The sequence below is a fragment of the Haliotis cracherodii genome, unplaced genomic scaffold (genome assembly GCF_022045235.1).
Source record: "Haliotis cracherodii isolate W230 unplaced genomic scaffold, xgHalCrac1.p SCAF_15, whole genome shotgun sequence".
Lineage (NCBI taxonomy): Eukaryota > Metazoa > Mollusca > Gastropoda > Lepetellida > Haliotidae > Haliotis > Haliotis cracherodii.
This window is the reverse complement of record NW_027266270.1, coordinates 11,125,240-11,145,075: the sequence shown is the minus strand read 5'-3', so window position 1 is coordinate 11,145,075 and position 19,836 is coordinate 11,125,240. Positions and strand designations below refer to the sequence as shown.

General features: G+C 41.7%; 1 protein-coding gene across 1 annotated transcript; it reads right to left on the bottom strand.

Moving 5' to 3' along the window:
* Positions 1-1,869: 1,869 nt before the first annotated feature.
* Positions 1,870-19,428, bottom strand: LOC139461802 (interferon alpha-inducible protein 27-like protein 2A). The gene is made up of 4 exons (XM_071243274.1): positions 19,383-19,428; positions 18,795-18,884; positions 2,837-3,061; positions 1,870-2,439 (listed from the first exon to the last, which is right to left on the bottom strand). The coding sequence occupies exons 2-4, from the start codon at positions 18,856-18,858 to the stop codon at positions 2,327-2,329; spliced, it is 402 nt and encodes a 133-aa protein (XP_071099375.1). The 5' UTR covers positions 18,859-18,884; positions 19,383-19,428; the 3' UTR covers positions 1,870-2,326.
* Between the last annotated feature and the right edge of the window lie 408 nt (positions 19,429-19,836).

The window sequence follows — 19,836 nt, the reverse complement described above, 5'->3', positions numbered from 1 at the left end:
ATCGAGAATTACAATTAGAGCACTACGAATTACGGCGCATGACATATTGATATATGAGAGAACATTTTGCCAATTTACCATTTTTTGGTAAGCGATCAGCTGATCAGGGAGTCTACATCTTTATATAATCTCCCTGAGCAGATTGTGGGAATATTTACATAAACTGGTGGCATATCGGACACAACGTCACAACAAAACAAAATCATAAATCAATGTATAATCCACAAAAAGGACCTATCATTTTGTACGCATATGCTGTCTGTGATAGATGGATGATCCAGCAGAGGGTCTTAAATCAGCACTAAATCAGCTGGGCAGAATGTCAGATCGATGCTACGACATCAAAGTAGTCTGGTACACCGTCGTCAGTAACAGCAACAAGTGCGGTGCGATGACGTAATCAACATGGCGGTGTACTAGCGTCAGTGCACGTGCACGAGCACGGGGGAAGCAGGGGAGAGATGTGCACGATTGTTTCTGTGTAAAGCTTCCTCTGTCATATTCCAAGACGTCCCATCCTTATAAGGTTGCAGGATTAATAATCTTTATAGATAGATATGTGTAGTTGAAGGTCTTTTAATTTAATTGGTGATTTATTGGTGTAAAGTGTTTTCAAGGTTTATTTGGTTTTCGGAGTCAAAGTAATAACTACAGAGTGAAAGAACCTGTTACCTAGGCAAACCGGTTAGCTGGATAAATTTCTTTGATCCCCAGAAACGTGTTACATAGTAACTTTGACTTCTTAAGTAGAATAGCAGTCAGTTGGTTCTAAAGGCAATACTGACTAAGCCGTCACTACTTAAATGAATAATTACCAGGTAAGACGTAATTTAATTGGTGATTTTATTGGTTTAAAGTGTGTTCAATGGTTATTTGAGAGATGTTTTTCATCTCTCAAACGTTTACTCATCCCCATGTAATGTTCTCCCTCCAATTCATATCTGCAACAAACACAAACCGTTTTAGTGTAATAATTTACAGTTAGGTTTGTTTTAAAAGATATGTTTGAAGATAAAGTTTCTTTTAGGAATGTTTTCAAAACTATTTTCATAATTATTTATATATATCATATGTACGCATATCATTTTACATATGTGAGACAAAGATAAAAAAAAATTAAAATTTTATTTACGTCTTTCCAACGATAACTCATCTCCATGTCTCCATGTCATTTTCTCAAACCCATAACAAACAAGGCTCAAGAATCAGCCTTCAGTGCAGATTGAATCATCTGGCAGCTGTGATTAGATGATTTTGTGTAAGATTTTCATGTTTTGTTTAATGTTCAATCGAGTAATTAAAACTGACTATGCATGTGACCACAGATATTCTAAGGCAGGTGACATTTGGTGCGGAACTCGTTATTGGTCAGTAAATAAAAATATATACCCCCTATATTTACTGACCAATAACGAGTCCCTGTGGCTTACAATGGTAGGTATCTCTGCAACATAACCAAGCTCAAGTTCCACGCGCAGCTGCGCCTCTACTTGGCCCCGAGGGTACGGGTGGCCCAGTCGTCTGAGGCGCCGCGATTCGCTGTGCAGAGTTGCGTCCCTTGGGCACGCCAGAAATCTTTGATTGTGGGTTCAAATCCCGGTTCGCCCAGAATATGATTCTAGGTTTGTCAGCACCATACCCGTTCTCGTGGGTTTCACCGAAGTGGTAAACGTCTTAGACCTGCATCACTTCGGGCTTTCCTCCTACATTAAGCTGACACGCCGTGATATAACTGGAATACTGTTAAAAGCGGCGTTAAACCCAACTCACTCACTCACTCAAGCTGTTGCTAACCCGAGGATGAGGGATTAAGTTGCTTGTTCTGAGCGATTCGTGCCTCCAACGCGTCCATGGTATAAACACAAAGTGTGGATGTCAACTTCTTTATTGTGAATAAGCACACACAAAACACCAACTTTCAATAAATGATCAATGAAGCTTAACTTTGGTTCTGAATAAGTTTTTCTCCATGTAATTTACAACAAAGAGTCCATGACAACAGCTTATACCAGGCAAGTAAAACATGAATGTCAGACATATGTCTCACCCTTGGGTTACTTTTCCAAATGTGACAAACACTGTACTATCCTCTCAACTATAAATTTTAAAATATTTATTATCATGCTGTTGAGATTTCCTGACAGTTGGATATGTTGACGTGCATGGTTTTAGGGGTTTAACCCCTATATCAAAATGGTATTATCACATGCAATACCGTTTCCGAAATCTCTGAGAAGCAGTAGTTATTAGTATTAGGGCGATCTTGAGCCACACGGATATTTTTTGGCGACTCGCCATCAGTTGACATCGTCATTTACTTCTCTTTTCATTTTTTCTCATTTTCGCAACTTGGCTCCGAGCAACCGCTATTGAAGTAGCCAATGGTTGCTCCAACCACGGCCATCGCTGCCTTCGTGGTGACGGCTACGCCAGCAGCCCCTGCGAGAAAAGGAAAGTATATACAATGCAAGAAAATGGTTGATAATTGTTAACTGATTTATAAAGATCGAATATTAAATATAATATATATTATTTCAATAAATGGGTTTCACACATTGTATCCATGTAAGAGATGAAACCCAGCGCCACAAGACAAGGCATAAAATCAATTGTTACAATAAAATAGAATAAATAATTTGTTCTCTGGTGAAAATAACACGACCTCAAGTTTGTACATTTCTTAATGTATGACATTTCATGCGGTCACTTAGATAGACGTAGATCGGTAGCAGCATCAGACTCAATCCTTTGAGCTTGACACACCTGAAATTCACAACAGACAACAGGTCTGAGCATATTCTTACTTCTACTCCACTGATATATGTAACAAAGATACCTGCAGATTGTGCCGCTGCAACGGCACCCGCACCAACTCCCGTCGTCGCCGCTGCAGACATTGCACCCGCTGCCACAGAGCCTGCTTTGATCCCTGCCGCTGTGAACCCCAATCCTGCCAACCCGGCCCCAACGGCAAAAGGAGCCGCTACCGCGCCTACTACAACACCACCCACTACAGCAGGCCCCCAACACCAAGGGTCATTCCAGAAACTCTTCTCGTCCTCTGAAATAAATATTTCACGACCTTGACTTTGACCTTGTCCTGTGATTTTTATACGGTGACCTTGACATTGGACCTTCATTTTTAAGCAAGGAAAATAGTCAGAATCTGCGATAAACGGTTGTCGAAGTGCGTGATTTGGCATCAGTAATGGCGTCACACAGGACGGAGACTTTGGCAATTTCTGTTGAAAATATCAAATCATTGCAATGTATCTATTTTTAATTCCCTAATTCTTCCTACGATTCTTTTCCCATGCATATTCTGAAAAAGCTGAGCCAAGTTGTGCAACGAATAGATGAATGGATAGCTACAAATAAGAGAAAATGCTACATTGTGTATTGTCTGAGTTTTGTTTTGTTTACATTTCAAACAGTGCAGTTTTCACACCTAATTTATTTGGCTTGAGGGTGTATGTATCGCAGCTGACATTGAAATATACGTGATTTTACAGGCGTCTCAAAACCGGTATACGTGAAACACTATCCAAATATGGCGAAAAGTTCACTTCGGCATTCGTGTTTGTGTATTTTCAAAAACATTCTAGGGGTATCGGCGACGTTTTGGAAATAGGATTGGTGATTTGATAAAAGACAGACACCCGTCATCACTAATATTCTATTTTAGAAATTCATTTCTCCGGGTAAATATCCGAAAGTTAGATTTCAAAACATGCTGTAAAAACACTGAAGGGGTCGTTGTCAGCACATGTACTATAGAAATATACCCCAGGTACGTTGGTGAATACAGATATGTACCCTAGCCAAAAACAAAATACAGAAACGACTGATTACGAGTGCATGCTTGGAATTCGAAATATTAGATTATTGTACGTACGTCACTGTGTATGATCGTTTCCCATACGATACGCTGCACTGCAGCTTAATCCATAGGTTCCTCCTGACGAACGCGTACCGCCATGATGAATGGGTTATGGGCCGGGAAGGCGAAAATCAATCCCTCAGAGTTAGAAATTACGTTCGCCTTCCCGGTCATCACAAAAATTCTTATTATGGCAGATGATCGCCTTCCCGGTACTTGTTCATTACAAAGGAAACACCAATGAAATGAGGACACTATTTAATCTGGGCAACAAAGTCAATATATAACAAGTATAGTATAACATATCATATATCATGCATGTATTTGAAGATGTATATAGACATACATTTTATCATTTATGTAATAATTCAGTTCATTCCCAGTGCAGTAGATCTGCCACATCGTCAGTGTAGTCCATTGTTGTCGTCAGTTGTTTCAACAGATCTTCTTTCAAGGCACGGAGTCTAGAGTCAATCACTCGGTATTTTCTCTTCCGAGCAGGTGCTCTTGGGTGAGCGCCTAGCTGTTCAACCCTCACTTCTGTTAGAGATTGTTCACGTTTCAGAAGATTCACTACCTCGAAGATGTTAGGGTGAGTCTTCTTGGCGCTCTTGTTCAGGTGATGATGCCATCCTTCAAGGTTGTTGTTTGTTCTGCGTCCCTGGTTTCCGAAGTGATTCCACAGGTCCTTGCTCCAAGATCCTTCTACCCATGTAGTGGTAACATAGCCCATGAAGCGCGTCACCTTGACGCATTGAGGACTGTCTGCAATCGCATCAGCCCACACGTCGTCAACCATGTCTAGTGGCACCAAGGGAAGGGCAGAAGCTCGTCTTACAACCTTCTTCACTTCTTCAAAGCTAGTGTGTTCTGTTGTCAGTCCTTCCTTCTGTACGCGTCGCCACATACACTGGGTAAAGTGAAAGAAGCAGCCTCTAGTATGTGTAGTTGCGAACATAGATTGAACGGCGTTGTGGGCAGCGCGCTCAAAGTCTAGTTGAAACACCCGGGGAGTCCAGTCAAAACCTAAGTTGTGTGCAGCCTCTTGGATGTATTCAAAAGCTCTCACGTAAGTACACTCTGCCTTGTTTGGTAGAAGACAGAATACAAGAGGGAACAGTAGTAGTAGTTAAGAGATTTTACGAGCGCTTCAGCCTCTGGCTATTTCGCACTCGGGGCAGACGGTTTTATAAAATCATAAATAGTGGGAATAATAATAAACGTCTAGCCCAAAAAAACTGTAAATGAAGGGGGATAAAGTAGTGAGAAGAAGGGTTGGGGTTTAGGAGGCAGTAAGGAGCCGTGGAGAGGTAAAAAGTCCTACGTTAACCTTGGTCTATGGGGGTGTAAATAAATAGGATAGGTAGAGAGACAGAAGGAATCAGTTAAGCTGATGAATAAATACTAATAATAAATTATAAATAAATGGGGGAATTAGATATGAATAAGTGTGAGTAACCTATGTTAATAAGCAGGGGGCTAGCGCGGGGGGATGGGGGGTAAAGGCTGTGTGTCGGCGTGTGTGGCAGTGGGCTTGTTAACCTTGACATTGAGTGAGTGGCTGGATGAACGACTATATTGTTTCTATGGGTGGATATGGGAAGAGTTTGAGGCGCGGACGTCGGAGTAGACAATCCGCGTTAGGAGTTGGGGGCGCGGACGTCATTGTGGACAATCCGCGCTGAGATTTTGAGGCGCGGACGTCGTAGAAGAAAGTCCGTGCAGAATTTTTTTATCCCGATCCGAATTTAAGTATTGCTGTAGAATGAGAGAATTACTTAATGGTTTTGTTTGGGAAGGTCTTTTTTTTTGGTCGTTCGGTGGTCGTCGTCATCGTTCATCAACAGCATGAACAGCGCTATCAGAAGCATCAACAAATCCCTTCCTAGGGACCTCGTGGAACTAATTATTCCACTCCTCTCCTAAAGAGTGGGAAACTACTCGATAGTAGCCGATCTATCCCTGGGCGTCAAGACCTTGACTATCCAGTTTGACTGCAAACAGCCAAAAACAGCCTGGCATCGTAATAACAGGAGGACTTATCATCTCAACCCTCCACAAGATACAGCCTCCGCACAAGCGCCAACCTCCTCCTCGGGCATCCAACCTGCTGCAAACCCAGTCTTGGAAATACCACCAACCTTACCAGCTTCCCCGCCAACACAGAAATCAGCTGCTCAACTAACCACACTTCAACCTACAATCGAAGATCAAGACTATGTAAATATACAAACCCCTCCCCTCCAAAAACCCGTTGTCTCAACCTCCCCCAACTCCGACACAGGTCCGGCTACCCCCCCTCCTAATCAAACTCCTTCCCAAGATAAAAAGAGGAAAAGAATAAGCACACCCACCCATATCCCCCAATCTGACCACTCCACCCAGACACCACTCCCCATGGCTCCCCCCAATACTTCTAGTTCCCACTGTTCCACCCAAACTTTGGAACTCCCCAACTCGCCACCCCCCTCCCCAAAAAAACCATCCACTACTAACTCTTATACCTCACCCATCAAGCCTCCGGAGCACAACATTCCAAACAGATTCCATTGTTCAAGATACAACCCCCCTCTGAGCTGCACTATACACAACAGCTTACACTACTGGCTGATAAAATTCTTTCTGACCACTTCCTCCTTCCCATCCCATTCGCGCTTCAAGCCTCAGGAATTAAAGTATATAAAAGCACCCACGAACGCCCTCTCTTCACCATGGTCCAATACTTGGGAAGAGAGCGATTCGAGCATGAAGTCTCCACACCCTTGGACCTTAAATCTTTACTCTTAGAACTTCAAGACCAAGGAATCACCCTTACCTCCCAATTCATAACCAACACCACAGCCCACTTTGTTAAGAAATATTACCATCCTTCTAACCCCCCAGGAATTCCAACTCATTAAAAGTTTATTAGAAGGAGTTCTCCCAGTTACTTAAACACCTAAGCCCTGTACCCCCCTACTTATATCCGTCTTTACCACACCCAGCTCACCTATTTAAGTTAAATCAATCTTTTAACCAGTACTTCAACGTCCCACTGTTAACAAACCTTTTTATTTAGATCGGGATCCAAATTACCGCGCGGACTGTCTTCCCCGACGTCCGCGCAACCAAATTCACTTATCTACCCACGCTTCAACACATTAGTGGGCAAGATCACCTCGCCCCCTGGCTCCCGCCAACCATCCCCCCCCCCCCCTTTTCACCCCTCATCACCTTAGGCAGTCTTAACCCCTTTTTCCTTTTTTATTATTATCTTAAGTTAATAATTAGCAGCTTAACTGCTTTACTGTCTAAACTCGCCATATGATTTCACCCCTCCCAATTTACAGTTTTTTGGGTATGGTGTTTACTTATTCTACTCCCTATTCTTCTTTTAATAACCCCACCTACCCCGTCCGCGAAATGCAGTAAATGCGAAGCGGAAGATAAACCTCTAATTAACGAACGAACGAAGGTCTAACATCTTGGCTTGGACTCTCGCCCCGCGCACACGTCCTCCCAAGCTCTCCAAACCACCAAGCTGACAATGAGAGACCTCTCAATGTCGTTACCGAGGGAGCTTGTCTCCATCCTGGAGCCCTTGCTGGCCTACCGGGTTGGGGACTACTCGCTCAGGACTTCCTACAAGTCCAACACCTCCATGCTCTCCATCTCCTTCGTCCTTGGTCAAAAGAAGAGACATCTGGTCAAAGCCCCGGCTAAGACCAAGCCTCAGATGGCCCGCGCCCCAGCCCCTAAAACTCCTGCTCCCCGCCCAGAGCAGAAGAAGGGGCCCCCACGGGTTAAGAAGATCCCTACTCCAGTCCTCGACATGGAGATAGAGACTTCCCTCCCTACCACCCCGCCACCCCCGGTAGCTGCGTTGGATCTCGTTCCCCTTGAATCCAGAGGGGAGGAGCCCTTCCGCTCACCCGAGGGCACCGGCCACGGGAGAAAGAAGAGGAAGAGGAGAGAAATCCCCTCACCCGAACCTGCCTCCCGTCCACCTCCCACCACTGTGTCCACGGAATGCCAGACCCAGTCGCCCGCCCTGAGCGACAGCTGCATCCAGACCAGTCCTCCAGAGCCCCCCTCTCTTAGTGATGTCCAGACCCAGACCACCCCGGTCCAGGTCCAGGATTCCAGCCTCAGAGCCGCACTACTAGAGAAGGCTCAAAACATCATAAGGCACTACAAGGCTCCCGGCATGCCAGATGCAACCCACATCTGCAACAACGGACAAGAGCTCTCCCTCAATACCAACAACACCGACGCCCCCCTCAGGCTGATCCATATGATAGGTGCGGAGAGCTTCGAACACGAGATCTTCAACTATCAAGATCTCTCCCTCTTCCTCATGGACTGCGACATCAAGACCAACAAGCACTTCGTTGCCCACTCCGCCGCCATCCTCACCAAGAACCTCTTCAAGTCGCCCAACCCAATGGACGAGGCCCTAGCGAAGAGACTCCTGCGAGGATCTCGTCGCTAAGCACCATGCTCGCCCGCCAACGCCGTGCCTTCCCACGCTTGATCCCCTCCCCTCCAACCCACGCCCAACTTTTTCCATATTATTCAGTACTTTATTACCACCCACTCCCACCCAGCCAACCCCCACCCACCGCAGTTTTATTAGATTAGTACAGTAAAAGTTACATTTTTTTGGGTCGCACTTCTTTATTTATTCATTACGCTTTTTTTCTCCCAACAGTATAAAGTGCTTCCCCGTGTGCGAAATACGCTATTAGTCGGAAAGCGCACGTTAAATCTCCTAGTGACTCACTCACTCAAGGTCTAAATTCTTGTTGATAAATTAGTGTCTTTAAGAAAGATGGCTATTTGTAGGTAGGTGGCTGGTGGGTTGTTTGGTTTAAATAGCATGGTAGTATTGTTTTTGTATTTAGGCGGAAGAGAGTTATATAGTGTTACCTGTTGTTTATATTTATATCATGGTATAACATTTATACTAAGTTATCTTATAATAATTAGATCTACATCAAGTATATTGTTTTTATGAGTTATCATGGTGTAATATTTATACACCATTTCATATAGTTATAGTTTAGCAAGTAATAATTATCATCAGGTAAAATGCATATATAAAATATCAGTAGTTTCAGTTATAGCGTTTTAGATGGTTGCTAGCCTAAGGTAATGGGAGTTACGTCTACATAGTTTAATTGATTTGAAGCTTTTAGATAAACGCTAGCCTAAGGTATCAAGATCCCATCTCCCAGACAAAGGATATATATTTAAGTATATTTGTCATCACTTACCGGGGTATATTAGAATAACATTACTTCAATTAAGACTCATTAAGGATTAGCCCCCATACAAGCTCGTCTATAGTGCATTAAGGATTAGCCCCCACACAAGCTCATATATAGTGACACCCTAATCTCTTTCAAAGCATCCAGTAAATATGTCACAGGATTAACAGGATTTAGTATTCCCCTCTGTCCAGCCATCCATTTAGCATAGGACACAACCGATCGTGTATCAACCAATCACATTCCTTTCTATTGTTCAAACTTTCATTAAATACATACTGTAGCCAAGTTCTAGCAGAGAAGGGGTTTGACTCTCTTACCAAGCAGACCTCTCTCCCACAGCCCATGATATTTACTACAGGTGGTGAATATGTGATTTATGTCTTCTGTGGTGTTACAGTGTATGCAGTTTGGACTTGTATGTCTGTTTTGTTTGTAGAGTGTTTCGTTTAAGTTAGTTTGATTGCTTTGTATTCTGTTTATAATTTTGTCTGCTAAAATGGAGTTTGTGTAGTTCTTGCATTTGGTAATTGGGTTGGTGAACAGTGTTTTAATCCATTGTGACTTACTTTTTTGAATGTTATTATTAAAGCTTTGTTGTCTAATGTTGTGTTTTATTAGTGTTTTTGTTTCGGTTTTGCTTGTGTGGAATTGTAAAGTGGGTATTTGGTCAGTTGTTGCTGTTTTTGCTGTTTGGTCTGCTATTTCATTGCCTGGTATGCCTGTATGGCTGGGTATCCATACTAGTGTTATTGTTTTATTTGCTATTTTGAGTTTTGAATGGGTGTTTATTATTTGTTTGATTAGGTCGGGTCTGGATTTGGAGTGTTTGTCTGCTATTTGTTTTACTGAGTTTAATGAGTCAGTAATGATGATGTTTTGTTTTGGTTTGATGTTTCAGCTTGGTGGTATGCTTGGAGAATGGCTAATAACTCTGCTGTGTTTGTATGTGTGTAGTTTGCATATTGGTATTTATTTGTGCTTTGTGTGGGCTGTGTTGTATGGATACCAAGCCCTGTTTTTTTGTTATTTCTGTTATATGATGCATCTGTATAGATGTGTGTATGTTCCGGCCAGTTGTCATGGATGTAGTTTAGTGATATTGTTCCTTTATCTAAGTTTGTGAGTTTGTTATGCTTGCTGAGTGTTTTGGTTAGAGATGTGTCTGTTTCAGGGGGGGGAGGTCGAGGATGTATGTATGAGTTGTTGGGGGGGGGGGGGGGGAGTGAGTTATATGTTGTAGGTTATAGGTTTTGATGAGGTTTTGCAGGTGTGTGATGAAGGGGGCTATGTTAGTGTTATTTTTGAACTTTTTGATGGTAGCTGGTCTTGAGTTTTTGTATTTTTGGAGTATTTCTTTGTAAATGGGGTTTTGTTGTGCCCCAGCCCAGTAACTGAGTATAGATTGATGGCGTTTAAGTTGAATTGATGTAGTGCCTGTGATGATTTGTAGGGTGTTAAGGGAGGTGCCATTTCTGGTCCCCAGGGCTATCTTTATAGTGTACTGAGTTTAGCTTTTTTTCCAGATTAACTGTTAGAGAGTGGAGGACCGGGGCGGCATAGTCTATTTTAGCTTGGATAAGGGTTTTGTATATATTTATGAGCGTTTGTTTGTCAGCTCCCCAGTGAGAGCCGCTGATGGCTCTCATTAGATTGATATCTTTTTGGCAGGAGTTGACCACATTATTGATGTGGGGAGCCCATGTAAGGTGTTGATCAAATGTGACTCCTAGGAATTTTGCTTCTTTTTGAAATTTAATATTCTCTTTGTAAAGTGTTTGGGTGTTAAATTTGGCATGTAGGTTTTTTTTAAAATAATGCCGATGTTTTTTTGTGTATCAATTTTGAACCCCCATTGGGAAGCCCAGAGCTCTAGTTTCGAGAGGATTGGTTAATTCTTTTTTCGATTTGTTTTATGGATGTTGATGACGTCCAGAATGAAATATCGTCAAAGAATTTTGCTGTAGTAATATTTTTGGGAGTAGATGGGAATATGTCATCAATCATTAAGTTAAATAGTGTGGGGGACATGATGCTTCCCTGGGGGGTGCCGTTTTCAAGAATGTGGGGGTCTGATAGGGTCTTGTTTGACTTTACTGTTATGTTTCTGTTATTTAAGAAAGAGTGAATGAAATTCAAAATTCTTCCATCAATGGCTTTATCTAGTAGTTTTTGACCTTAGGCCTTGTTGCCAAACCATATCAAATGCTTTAGAAAAGTCAATAAAAATGGCCACAGTGTATTGTTTTTGTGCTTGAGCTGTCTTAACATCATGTTCTAAATTTAAAATATGGTCTAGGGTCTGTCTGTTTGCTGTAAAGCCGCTCTGGTCCTCTTTAATAAGGCTATTGTTTTGGATTTTGTGCTTTAGTCTGTTGTTAATTATTGATTCCATAATTTTGCATAGATGGGATGTGAGTGAGATGGGGCGATAAGAATCTGGGTCATTTGGGGATTTCCCTGGTTTCAGAATTGGCACCACTAATGCATTTTTCCATGTTTTGGGGAGGTAACCAGCTGTCCAAACTTGATTATATAGTTGAAGTATTAATTTTTGAATTTTGATGGGGACGTGATTAAGGATTTTGTAGCTTATATTGTCTAATCCAGTGGCTGGGGCTGTGTTTTTGTTTTTAATTGCAGTTTGAAGTTCGTGGATGTTTATGAGTTTATTGATAGGAAGATGTGAGTGCGGGTTTCTGTTTTGAAATGCAGGTTAAGTGTTTATAGTGTCTTGGATGTGTTTGGAGTGGTTGGCGGAGCTGCTGACGGCCGAAAGATGGGCAGCCATGGCATTAGCCTTTTCTTTATCTGTTGTAAGTAGGGGAAATTTGGGCAAGTTAAAGGTTTTGGCATTGCCTTTTACTGCTTTAAATTTTTTCCATAGTATTTTTGAATTTTGTTTGCCCATCCTCAAGGTTGATGTAAATGTTTGCCAGTGATTTCTTTTGGCTGCCTTGATTAGTTCTTTGGTGAGATTTCTTTGTTTATGGGCCAAATGGAGTTTAGATTTATCATGTTTTGCCTTATTTAGTGCTTTTTTCCTAAGTTTTCTAGATTCTATTATTTCAGGGCTCCACCATGGTACAGTGTTATGTGTGGGGTTTGTTTTGATAGTGGGTATGCATTTTATGGCTATGTTGTATAGTGTGTTGCTAAGGTTTGTATTGAAGGTGTCGATATCAGCATTGTGTGTGTTATGGGCATCTATTTTATTGCATAATGTGGTGAATTCCTGCCAGTCAGCATTAGTAAAGTTGAATTTAGTTTGAATAGTACAGTCTGGTGTGGGGTTTGGGTCAGAAGGAGACTAGTCGGGGAGGATATTAATGGAGATTTTTATGGGGAAGTGATCACTACCCCAGGTATCATTGTGGGGGTCCCAGGTGAGTTTTTGGAAGAGATTGGGGGTAGAAATGGATAGGTCGACTGCTGTAGGGGATTGTAGGTGGGTGGTGGGGAATCTAGTGGCTCTATTATCGTTTAGGCATATGAGATTTGTGGTGTCTAACCATTCTAGAATGAATTTTCCAAATTTATCATGAAAGTTTTTAGTGCCCCACAGTGGGTGATGTGCATTGAAATCACCTAAAATAAGGGTGTTTGGGCCTAGGAATTTTGACAGAATTTCAAGATCTTCAGGGTTGAACGGTTTAGTTTTTGTGTGGTAGCAATTGATTACAGTTATTTTAGTGTCTTTGATAGTGATAGGACTTCTAGGTTAGGAGTGAGGATGGGTAGTTCTTCGTAATGGATGGTGTTTTTGATAAAAAGGCCTAGTCCTCCAGGGGGGGGGCAGGTTTATTAGGAGGTCTGGCTCTATCCTGCCGACGGAAAGTATAGCCTGGCAATTTTAAGGCTTTTTGGGGAGATAACTTTGTTTCTTGTACGGCTATTACATACGGGGCAATTTTGTTTAGGGCGATGAGGGCCTTAAGTTCATGCCCATTAGTGGTGAGACCATTACAATTCCACTGTAAAAACACCATGTTCTGTTTTATAAATTAAGTGGGAATGTTAAGGCCAAATGAATGGTGTTTTGGGGCTGATTTGCAAGAGGGGTTTTGGGACTGATATAGTTTATTATTTGAGAGCTTTTATGGCAGTTTGGAAGTGTTGGTAGGGTTTTTGATAGAGGTTAGACACCAGGGCTAGGTTGTGGAGTTTTTTTGGGGTGAGGACTTTTGATGAGGAGAGCTGCTGACAGGAACTCAATGATTTTGTTTGTATTGGAATGTAGTTTTTTTGGGGTGACTGGTTTGGGAGTTGTTGATCTCAATGACTGGATTTTCAGGGGTTTCATGCCTGAGGGACCCACATTTCTGGCACATGGGCGGTTGACGGCAAGTGGCTGTAGTGTGGTTATATGAATGGCATATGTTGCATTGAGGTTTTTTTTTCCTTATTGGGTTGATTTTGTATCTGAGTGCTCCGAAGATTATGTGTGATGGTAGTGTGGTGCTTTTGAAGGTGAGGAAAATAGTTTGTGTTGTAGTTCTGCCTGGTATGGGTGTTCTGTTGTTTATGCTCTTGTATTCTGTAATTTCAGGTTGTGTTTGGAGTTGATTTGCTGTGTGTATGTATTCTAGTATGTCTTCCCGTGTATCCCTGTGATCTATGTATATAACCCCTTGTATTGATGTAAGCCATTTTGGTGTTTGCCATGTTATGTTAAGACCATCTATCATTGTTTGTCTGCCTGCTTGGTTGAGAGTGTCTTGTGAGGGAAAGGTGATCTTGAACCCCCTGCCGCATCTGTTTATGTATTTGTATGATATTTGGGATTTTTGCAGGCAGAGGGCGAACTTATTGTTTGAGAAGGTGTCGTTTAGTGGTGTTGTGTTGGTTGAAAATGCTAATAGTATGAGTTTGGATTGGTTTGGTGCTGAGGTGTGGGCAGATGTTGAGGTGGATGGAGGTGTCTGTTTGGCACATGATTTTTTGGTTGTTAGCGATGACACTGAGAGGGATTGGTGTGGGCGCTTTGTGGGTTTTGGGGATGGGGGTTTGGGAGCTGTTGTGGTTTTGTTTGTAATGTGGCTGGGGGGATTGGGGGTTGATTGTTTGGGGAGGGGATGCTGTTGTGAGGTTGGTTGAAAGAGAATTCTTGGAAATCTATTCCGAAGTCGAAGGGGACAGGGTTTTGGTTATGGGTGGGCGTGAGTTCTGGGAAGTGGGTGTCCGAGTGTATGGGTGTTGTGAATATGGAGTCTGTGGGAGGGGACGTAGGTGGGGGGGGGGTGTAGTTGATGACATGATTTGTTGTGGGCAAGGAGTTGGTAGTGTGTCACAAGGTTATAGTACCAATACAATATATGAGCTACAGAAAGTTAAATAGATTGAGCTTTAAGTTAATATGAGATAACAATTAAATATATCAAAGTATAGATTTAACTACAATAAATATAAGGTAGATCTAGAAAGAATAGAGGGGAAAGGGAGATAGAAAAGCACTTAGCGAGATTTGATTGTCCGTGGGGGGTGGCCCTTGGGGGTCAGGCGATGGCTAAGATGGCCGCCGGCAGCCGGCTTGGCTTGTTTATTGTCCGATCCCACTTGATAAGGGTAGTTCGTGATCCCAATGGAGGAGGAAGTGGTATATATGAGATCCGGGGGTATTGGACTATCTATGTATCATAGAGTGATCCGCTTTGAACTTTTGATGCTTACTCCAACATGGCTGATTGTGTGTGTTGTTGTGGGAACAGAGAGAGATATTTGGAGATTTTACGAGCGCTTCAGCCTCTGGCTATTTCGCACTCGGTTGTGGGAACATATGCTTTTAAAATCTTATATACTTCTTACTTGGGTTTCAGAACAAAGAGACATCCTACTCACAATTCAAACAACTTTTGCGTTAAAGTCGCATCTTCTCAATACAAGATATAGTAGTAGAGATGAACTGATTCCCGCGTGTTGTTATAGCTTCATCGTTTCGTTACTAGATTACTTAATCCGAGTTCAATGGAAGTTAGTAATCACATTCTCTGAGTTCAATTTTAACAATTTTAGTAGATTATCTCTTTCTTTATTTTTCCATCTCACAAGTTCAATGGAAGTTAGTAATCACATTCTCTGAGTTCAATTTTAACAATTTTAGTAGATTATCTCTTTCTTTATTTTTCCATCTCACAAGTTCAATGGAAGTTAGTAATCACATTCTCTCAGTTCAATTTTTTTTATCTCTTTCTTCACTTTTCCGTCTCACAACACCCCAGTGTCCTCAATGTATATGTGTCCGTTGTATACATAACGAGGGTACACATCACTGATCTTTTCATTCGCCTTCCCGGTCCCCAGTCCCTTACCCCTCCATTCGCCTTTCCGGTACTACTGGTAAATAGATTTTCGACTTCCCGGCCCGACACCGATGAATGTCACCGCGGTTTGGCACAAAGGAAGTGACGGACCCTTAATGAACCGATTACACGCATTGCGCCCTGCGGTGTAATGGACTCGTCCTAGGGTACGTTTCTCTATTTTGATTTTGGCTTGGGTACATTTCTGTATGTACCTGGGGTGCATTTCTGTAGTACCTTTGCCGACAACGACCCCTTCAGCGTAAATAACGCCGTGAATAATGATTCAGTAATGTGTAAAAAATGGCGACAATTGCGATGTACCTAAGGTCATTTTCTGTAATTCACTTAGTGGAATAAGGGTCTCTGAAAAGTGAGGAACAGCTAACTGCATTCCAGTCCCCCCAAAACTCACGCTATCAGCAGGGGTCCTCTTGCCAGCTTCCCCGGGTTCTCACAACTGATTAATGACCACAAGCTATTCTGTAGCAGACGACATGTATGTGAGTCCAGAAAATAATTGTCTTCTTTTAGAATATTGATATTTGGTTATTTTAAACTACTTTCGAAACATTTAAATGTTCTGCAGATTAAAAAAAAGATATTGGTCAACTTGTAGACAACCCATTTAAATCTAAATTTATTGTGCGTAACATACCGTATTCGACGTAATAAGCGCCCCGCTCTAATAAGCGCCCACGGCGATATTTGCAAATAGATTGACTCGTGAACAATCCCAATTAGCACCCTTTCAATGTACACAATACTTATTTATTCGCGTATAATTCGCACTCGTGTTTTAAATGACACCTTAATTATGGGCAATTAAATTTTGGAAAAATATATCTCTCGTATATAAACATTTCAGGCTGTCAGCATAAACCACGGAATTTATCTTTCAACTCTGTTTTTTTTCGACAAAATTATATTCTAATAAGAGCCCCCTAGTTCTAATTTTAAGAGCGCCCTGGGCGCTTATTACGTCGAATACGGTAATGGCCTTATTAATGCTTTCAAAAGCAGGCAAGACATATTACAAAGTATAACTCTTTTGCCATGAAACATTTATCTAGTCAGTTGTGTACGAAAATATCAAAAGTACAGTAGACATTGATGAATAATTAAAACAAATGTTCATAATTAACAAATCAAGTGGGTTTTTTACATGAAGCAGAAACAGTATTTACTAACTGGATTCAACATTTGACATAATAAGAAATATCTTTCAAGAGCTATAAGCATGTTAATAAACCTGCAGGGGCAATGGACATCATGTGACTGCCCAGTACTACAATTGGTGCACATGGTCTTCTGGTGACATTCATGTAGATGCGAGAAGTTCAGTTAAAACAAACTATACAGGAATAGTTTCATCTTGGTTTTCCTTGCATGTAAATACCATAGTAGCCCCTATTTCTTCTAACTTTGATGGCAAAGAGTATTTAAAACATAAATAAGTACAAAGTAACAAATGTCCTATTTGGGATAAAACTCTCTCTGTAAAGTGCAAAGCCTAGTAATTTTTGGAGTTGAGTCCCATTTGGGACAAAAATGGAAGTTTGACAAATGGTACTCACAAGTTTCGTGTATCACTCTGACAAGTGTATATTGGCACGGGTACAACTTTGCAATATGTTCGCCACTTATTAAACCCACTAATTATAAAGTTTTAAATTTTACCAATCATATTATTCTCAAAAAGGTTTGAGGAACCATTTTACATTGCTACGTTAGATTTTGAGGAGGTAATTATTGAGGCACATAATATATCCTTTTAATAATCTGAAGTGGCAGTCAGACATAACAAATGTTATATTTGGGATAACACTTTCTTTGCAAAGTACAGTTTCTCCGGGATTCAAACCCACACTGCCAGAGTGAGGTACCAATCGCCAGCACACAAAGTCAGCGATCTAACCCACTCAGCCACCGAGGCTTCCACAAAAATGAAAGTCCGACAACTGGTAGTCAAGATCACGAACTTTGTGTACCCCTCTGTCAAGTGTAAATTGGCACTGCTCCGATGGCCGAAAGCTAAAACAGATTCTCGTACTTTTTCGGGTTGAGTCCCGTCCAGGATTCGAACCCACACTGCCAGAGTGAGTCACCTAATCGCCAGCACACAAAGTGAGCGATCTAACCCATTCAGCCACCGAGGCTTAAACAAAAATGAAAGTCCGACAACTGGCCATGGGAGCCCTGCCAATTTACACTTTTCAGAGGGGTACACAAAGTATGTGATCTAGACTACCAGTTGACTACCAGTGTTATCCCAAATATAATATTTGTTACATTTGAACACTTTCTAAATGGCATTGTGTGTTCATGGCAGTCAAACAGTTTTGAACATTATTTGTAGTGGCGAACATATTGTAAGTTTGCTCCAGTAAAAATCCATTTTTCAATTTTTCACTGAAAGAGCAAGTTGAACAGAATAATATCAAAACACTAGTCTGCCTCACAGAATCTCAAGCTTTTTAGTTTCCTTTCTGCCTTCCCCTTACTGAAATGCTATAGCCCTAAAATATGAAGCAAGTGTAAAATTTTCTAAAAGCTGAATCTCTCATCTCAGTGTGGCTCTTTTTCAATTTATTGGCGTTATTGTTTTTTATCAAAATTATGTAGACCAAGGGTTAGTCTACGAACATACCTATGAGTATGAGCCTAACCCTAAACTACCATCATTAGTAATGGCTAATGAATTGCCTAATTGGGTTTAAACCCGATATATATAAATGCTTACCACATTGAACATGATTTAACTATTGGTCAAGGGATGTCAGTTTCCAGTGAATAGACACTTTATTATAATTATTACCTTCAAAACGTTTTTCAAAGAGTTGATTTAGTCACTGTAGTTTCACTGTTTTGTCTTGGAGTGTTATGTTTCAATCCTTGAGTGTCAAGCTGGCCCATGCTATCAGTGCCCTAAAGTAAACAAACGGACCAGCTTGACCTTGCCTGCTTCACTGGAGCAGGGGAACAACTGATAAGATCATGGCTAAAGAGTATCAGATTCAGTGAGAGGGGGGATGCTGACAGGGAGAGTTTGGGCTTATGCCACTAAGTGAATTCTGCTTTGCCTAAAATGACAGTATATGATATCATGGAACAGGGAATTTCCCACAGAATTCATCTCTGTGAAGTGTATTTGTGTGTGTGATGTATGTTGAAGTTAATTCGACTTCAAAGTAAGGTTTGAAGAGGAGGGAACAAATATGTCCCTCTGGCATCCAAGGGGAAAACGTCACCAAACAATACAATTCGTGAACCTGAGAAATACCGAAACAAAAACATCCACGCAGTCCCGTTTGATGGCTGCTTCATACGGAACATGACAAGTAGTAGTGGTGGTGGTCCACGTACCTTTGGCACTGACTCCCAGGGAACTGATGAGGAGCAGATAACATACCACGTACGTCCGCGACATGTTGTTACACGTCAATGTAATAATCTCTGAAAGAAAGACAGGGGAAGCGGAAGTCAGTCTTCAGTTCTGTACTCGACAATCTACTTCCATCGCTCACAAACATTACCTTAACACTGCATGTTTTCCTGGAATGTGCGCATTAATATATATTATGTCACAGAGTAAATGATATGTCAGTCTGACAATGACGGTAGCCAACATAGTTCCAACTGAAACCTGTTTAACCAATTATCCCTGTCGTTCCTCCAGATTCCCAATGGTTAGTTCTGACTCGATCGCCGAATGACAAGGGCAATGTTTACAAACACTGTAAGTTGTCACAACTTTGCATCTCCATCCGCATGTGACGCCACCCAAAGACGTATATAGTGTATATACCTCTTGCCCAAACGGATATCGTTTTTATCCGTTCGCTTTATGCTGCCGAGAAACCTACCGATTATATACGTATATTTGTGTACCGATACGACTTCCGGTGGTGTCAGGAACACAAGTGTCGAGGAACGAGTGTTGCTATGACCTACCTGTCGCTGTACAGTGTTATGTGTACCGCTTCTCTTGTCTGATGGTTTTTGACCGCCCCACTTTTATATGCTTGTAAACGATCGCGGAAACTTCCATGACGTAAGCGGTGCATTTATGCGCCACGTTGCTTATAGCGCTGTCTATACACGCATCCGTTCTACATTCACTTTCGTTTCTGTGACTATGTGCTGCATTTGGACCCGTATCTTAAGTCAATAACTGGTGTCAGTTACTGCCGATTCACATGATAGACCGTCATTAAACTGACATTGATATGCCATTGTATATAACAGGAATGTGCAGATGAAGACGGGGGAAATGACACTGCTGTTCCACCCAGAGAAGGGTGACGGAAAGGCCCGAGTGGAAAAAATACTTTATAGACAGCGAAGAACGAAAATAATTGTAAACAATTGTAAATCTCAACAAGTTTGATAAGTTGTTATGATCAAG

What these genes read in the sequence shown, in the direction of transcription:
- LOC139461802 (XM_071243274.1), bottom strand. Translation starts at nt 18,858, where the DNA reads ATGTCGCGGACGTACGTGGTATGTTATCTGCTCCTCATCAGTTCCCTG. An exon ending in CCTGGGAGTCAGTGCCAAAG is followed by an intron (nt 3,062 to 18,794) that starts GTACGTGGACCA and finishes TATTTATTTCAG; the next exon opens with AGGACGAGAAGAGTTTCTGG. An exon ending in TGCAGCGGCACAATCTGCAG is followed by an intron (nt 2,440 to 2,836) that starts GTATCTTTGTTA and finishes CTTTTCTCGCAG; the next exon opens with GGGCTGCTGGCGTAGCCGTC.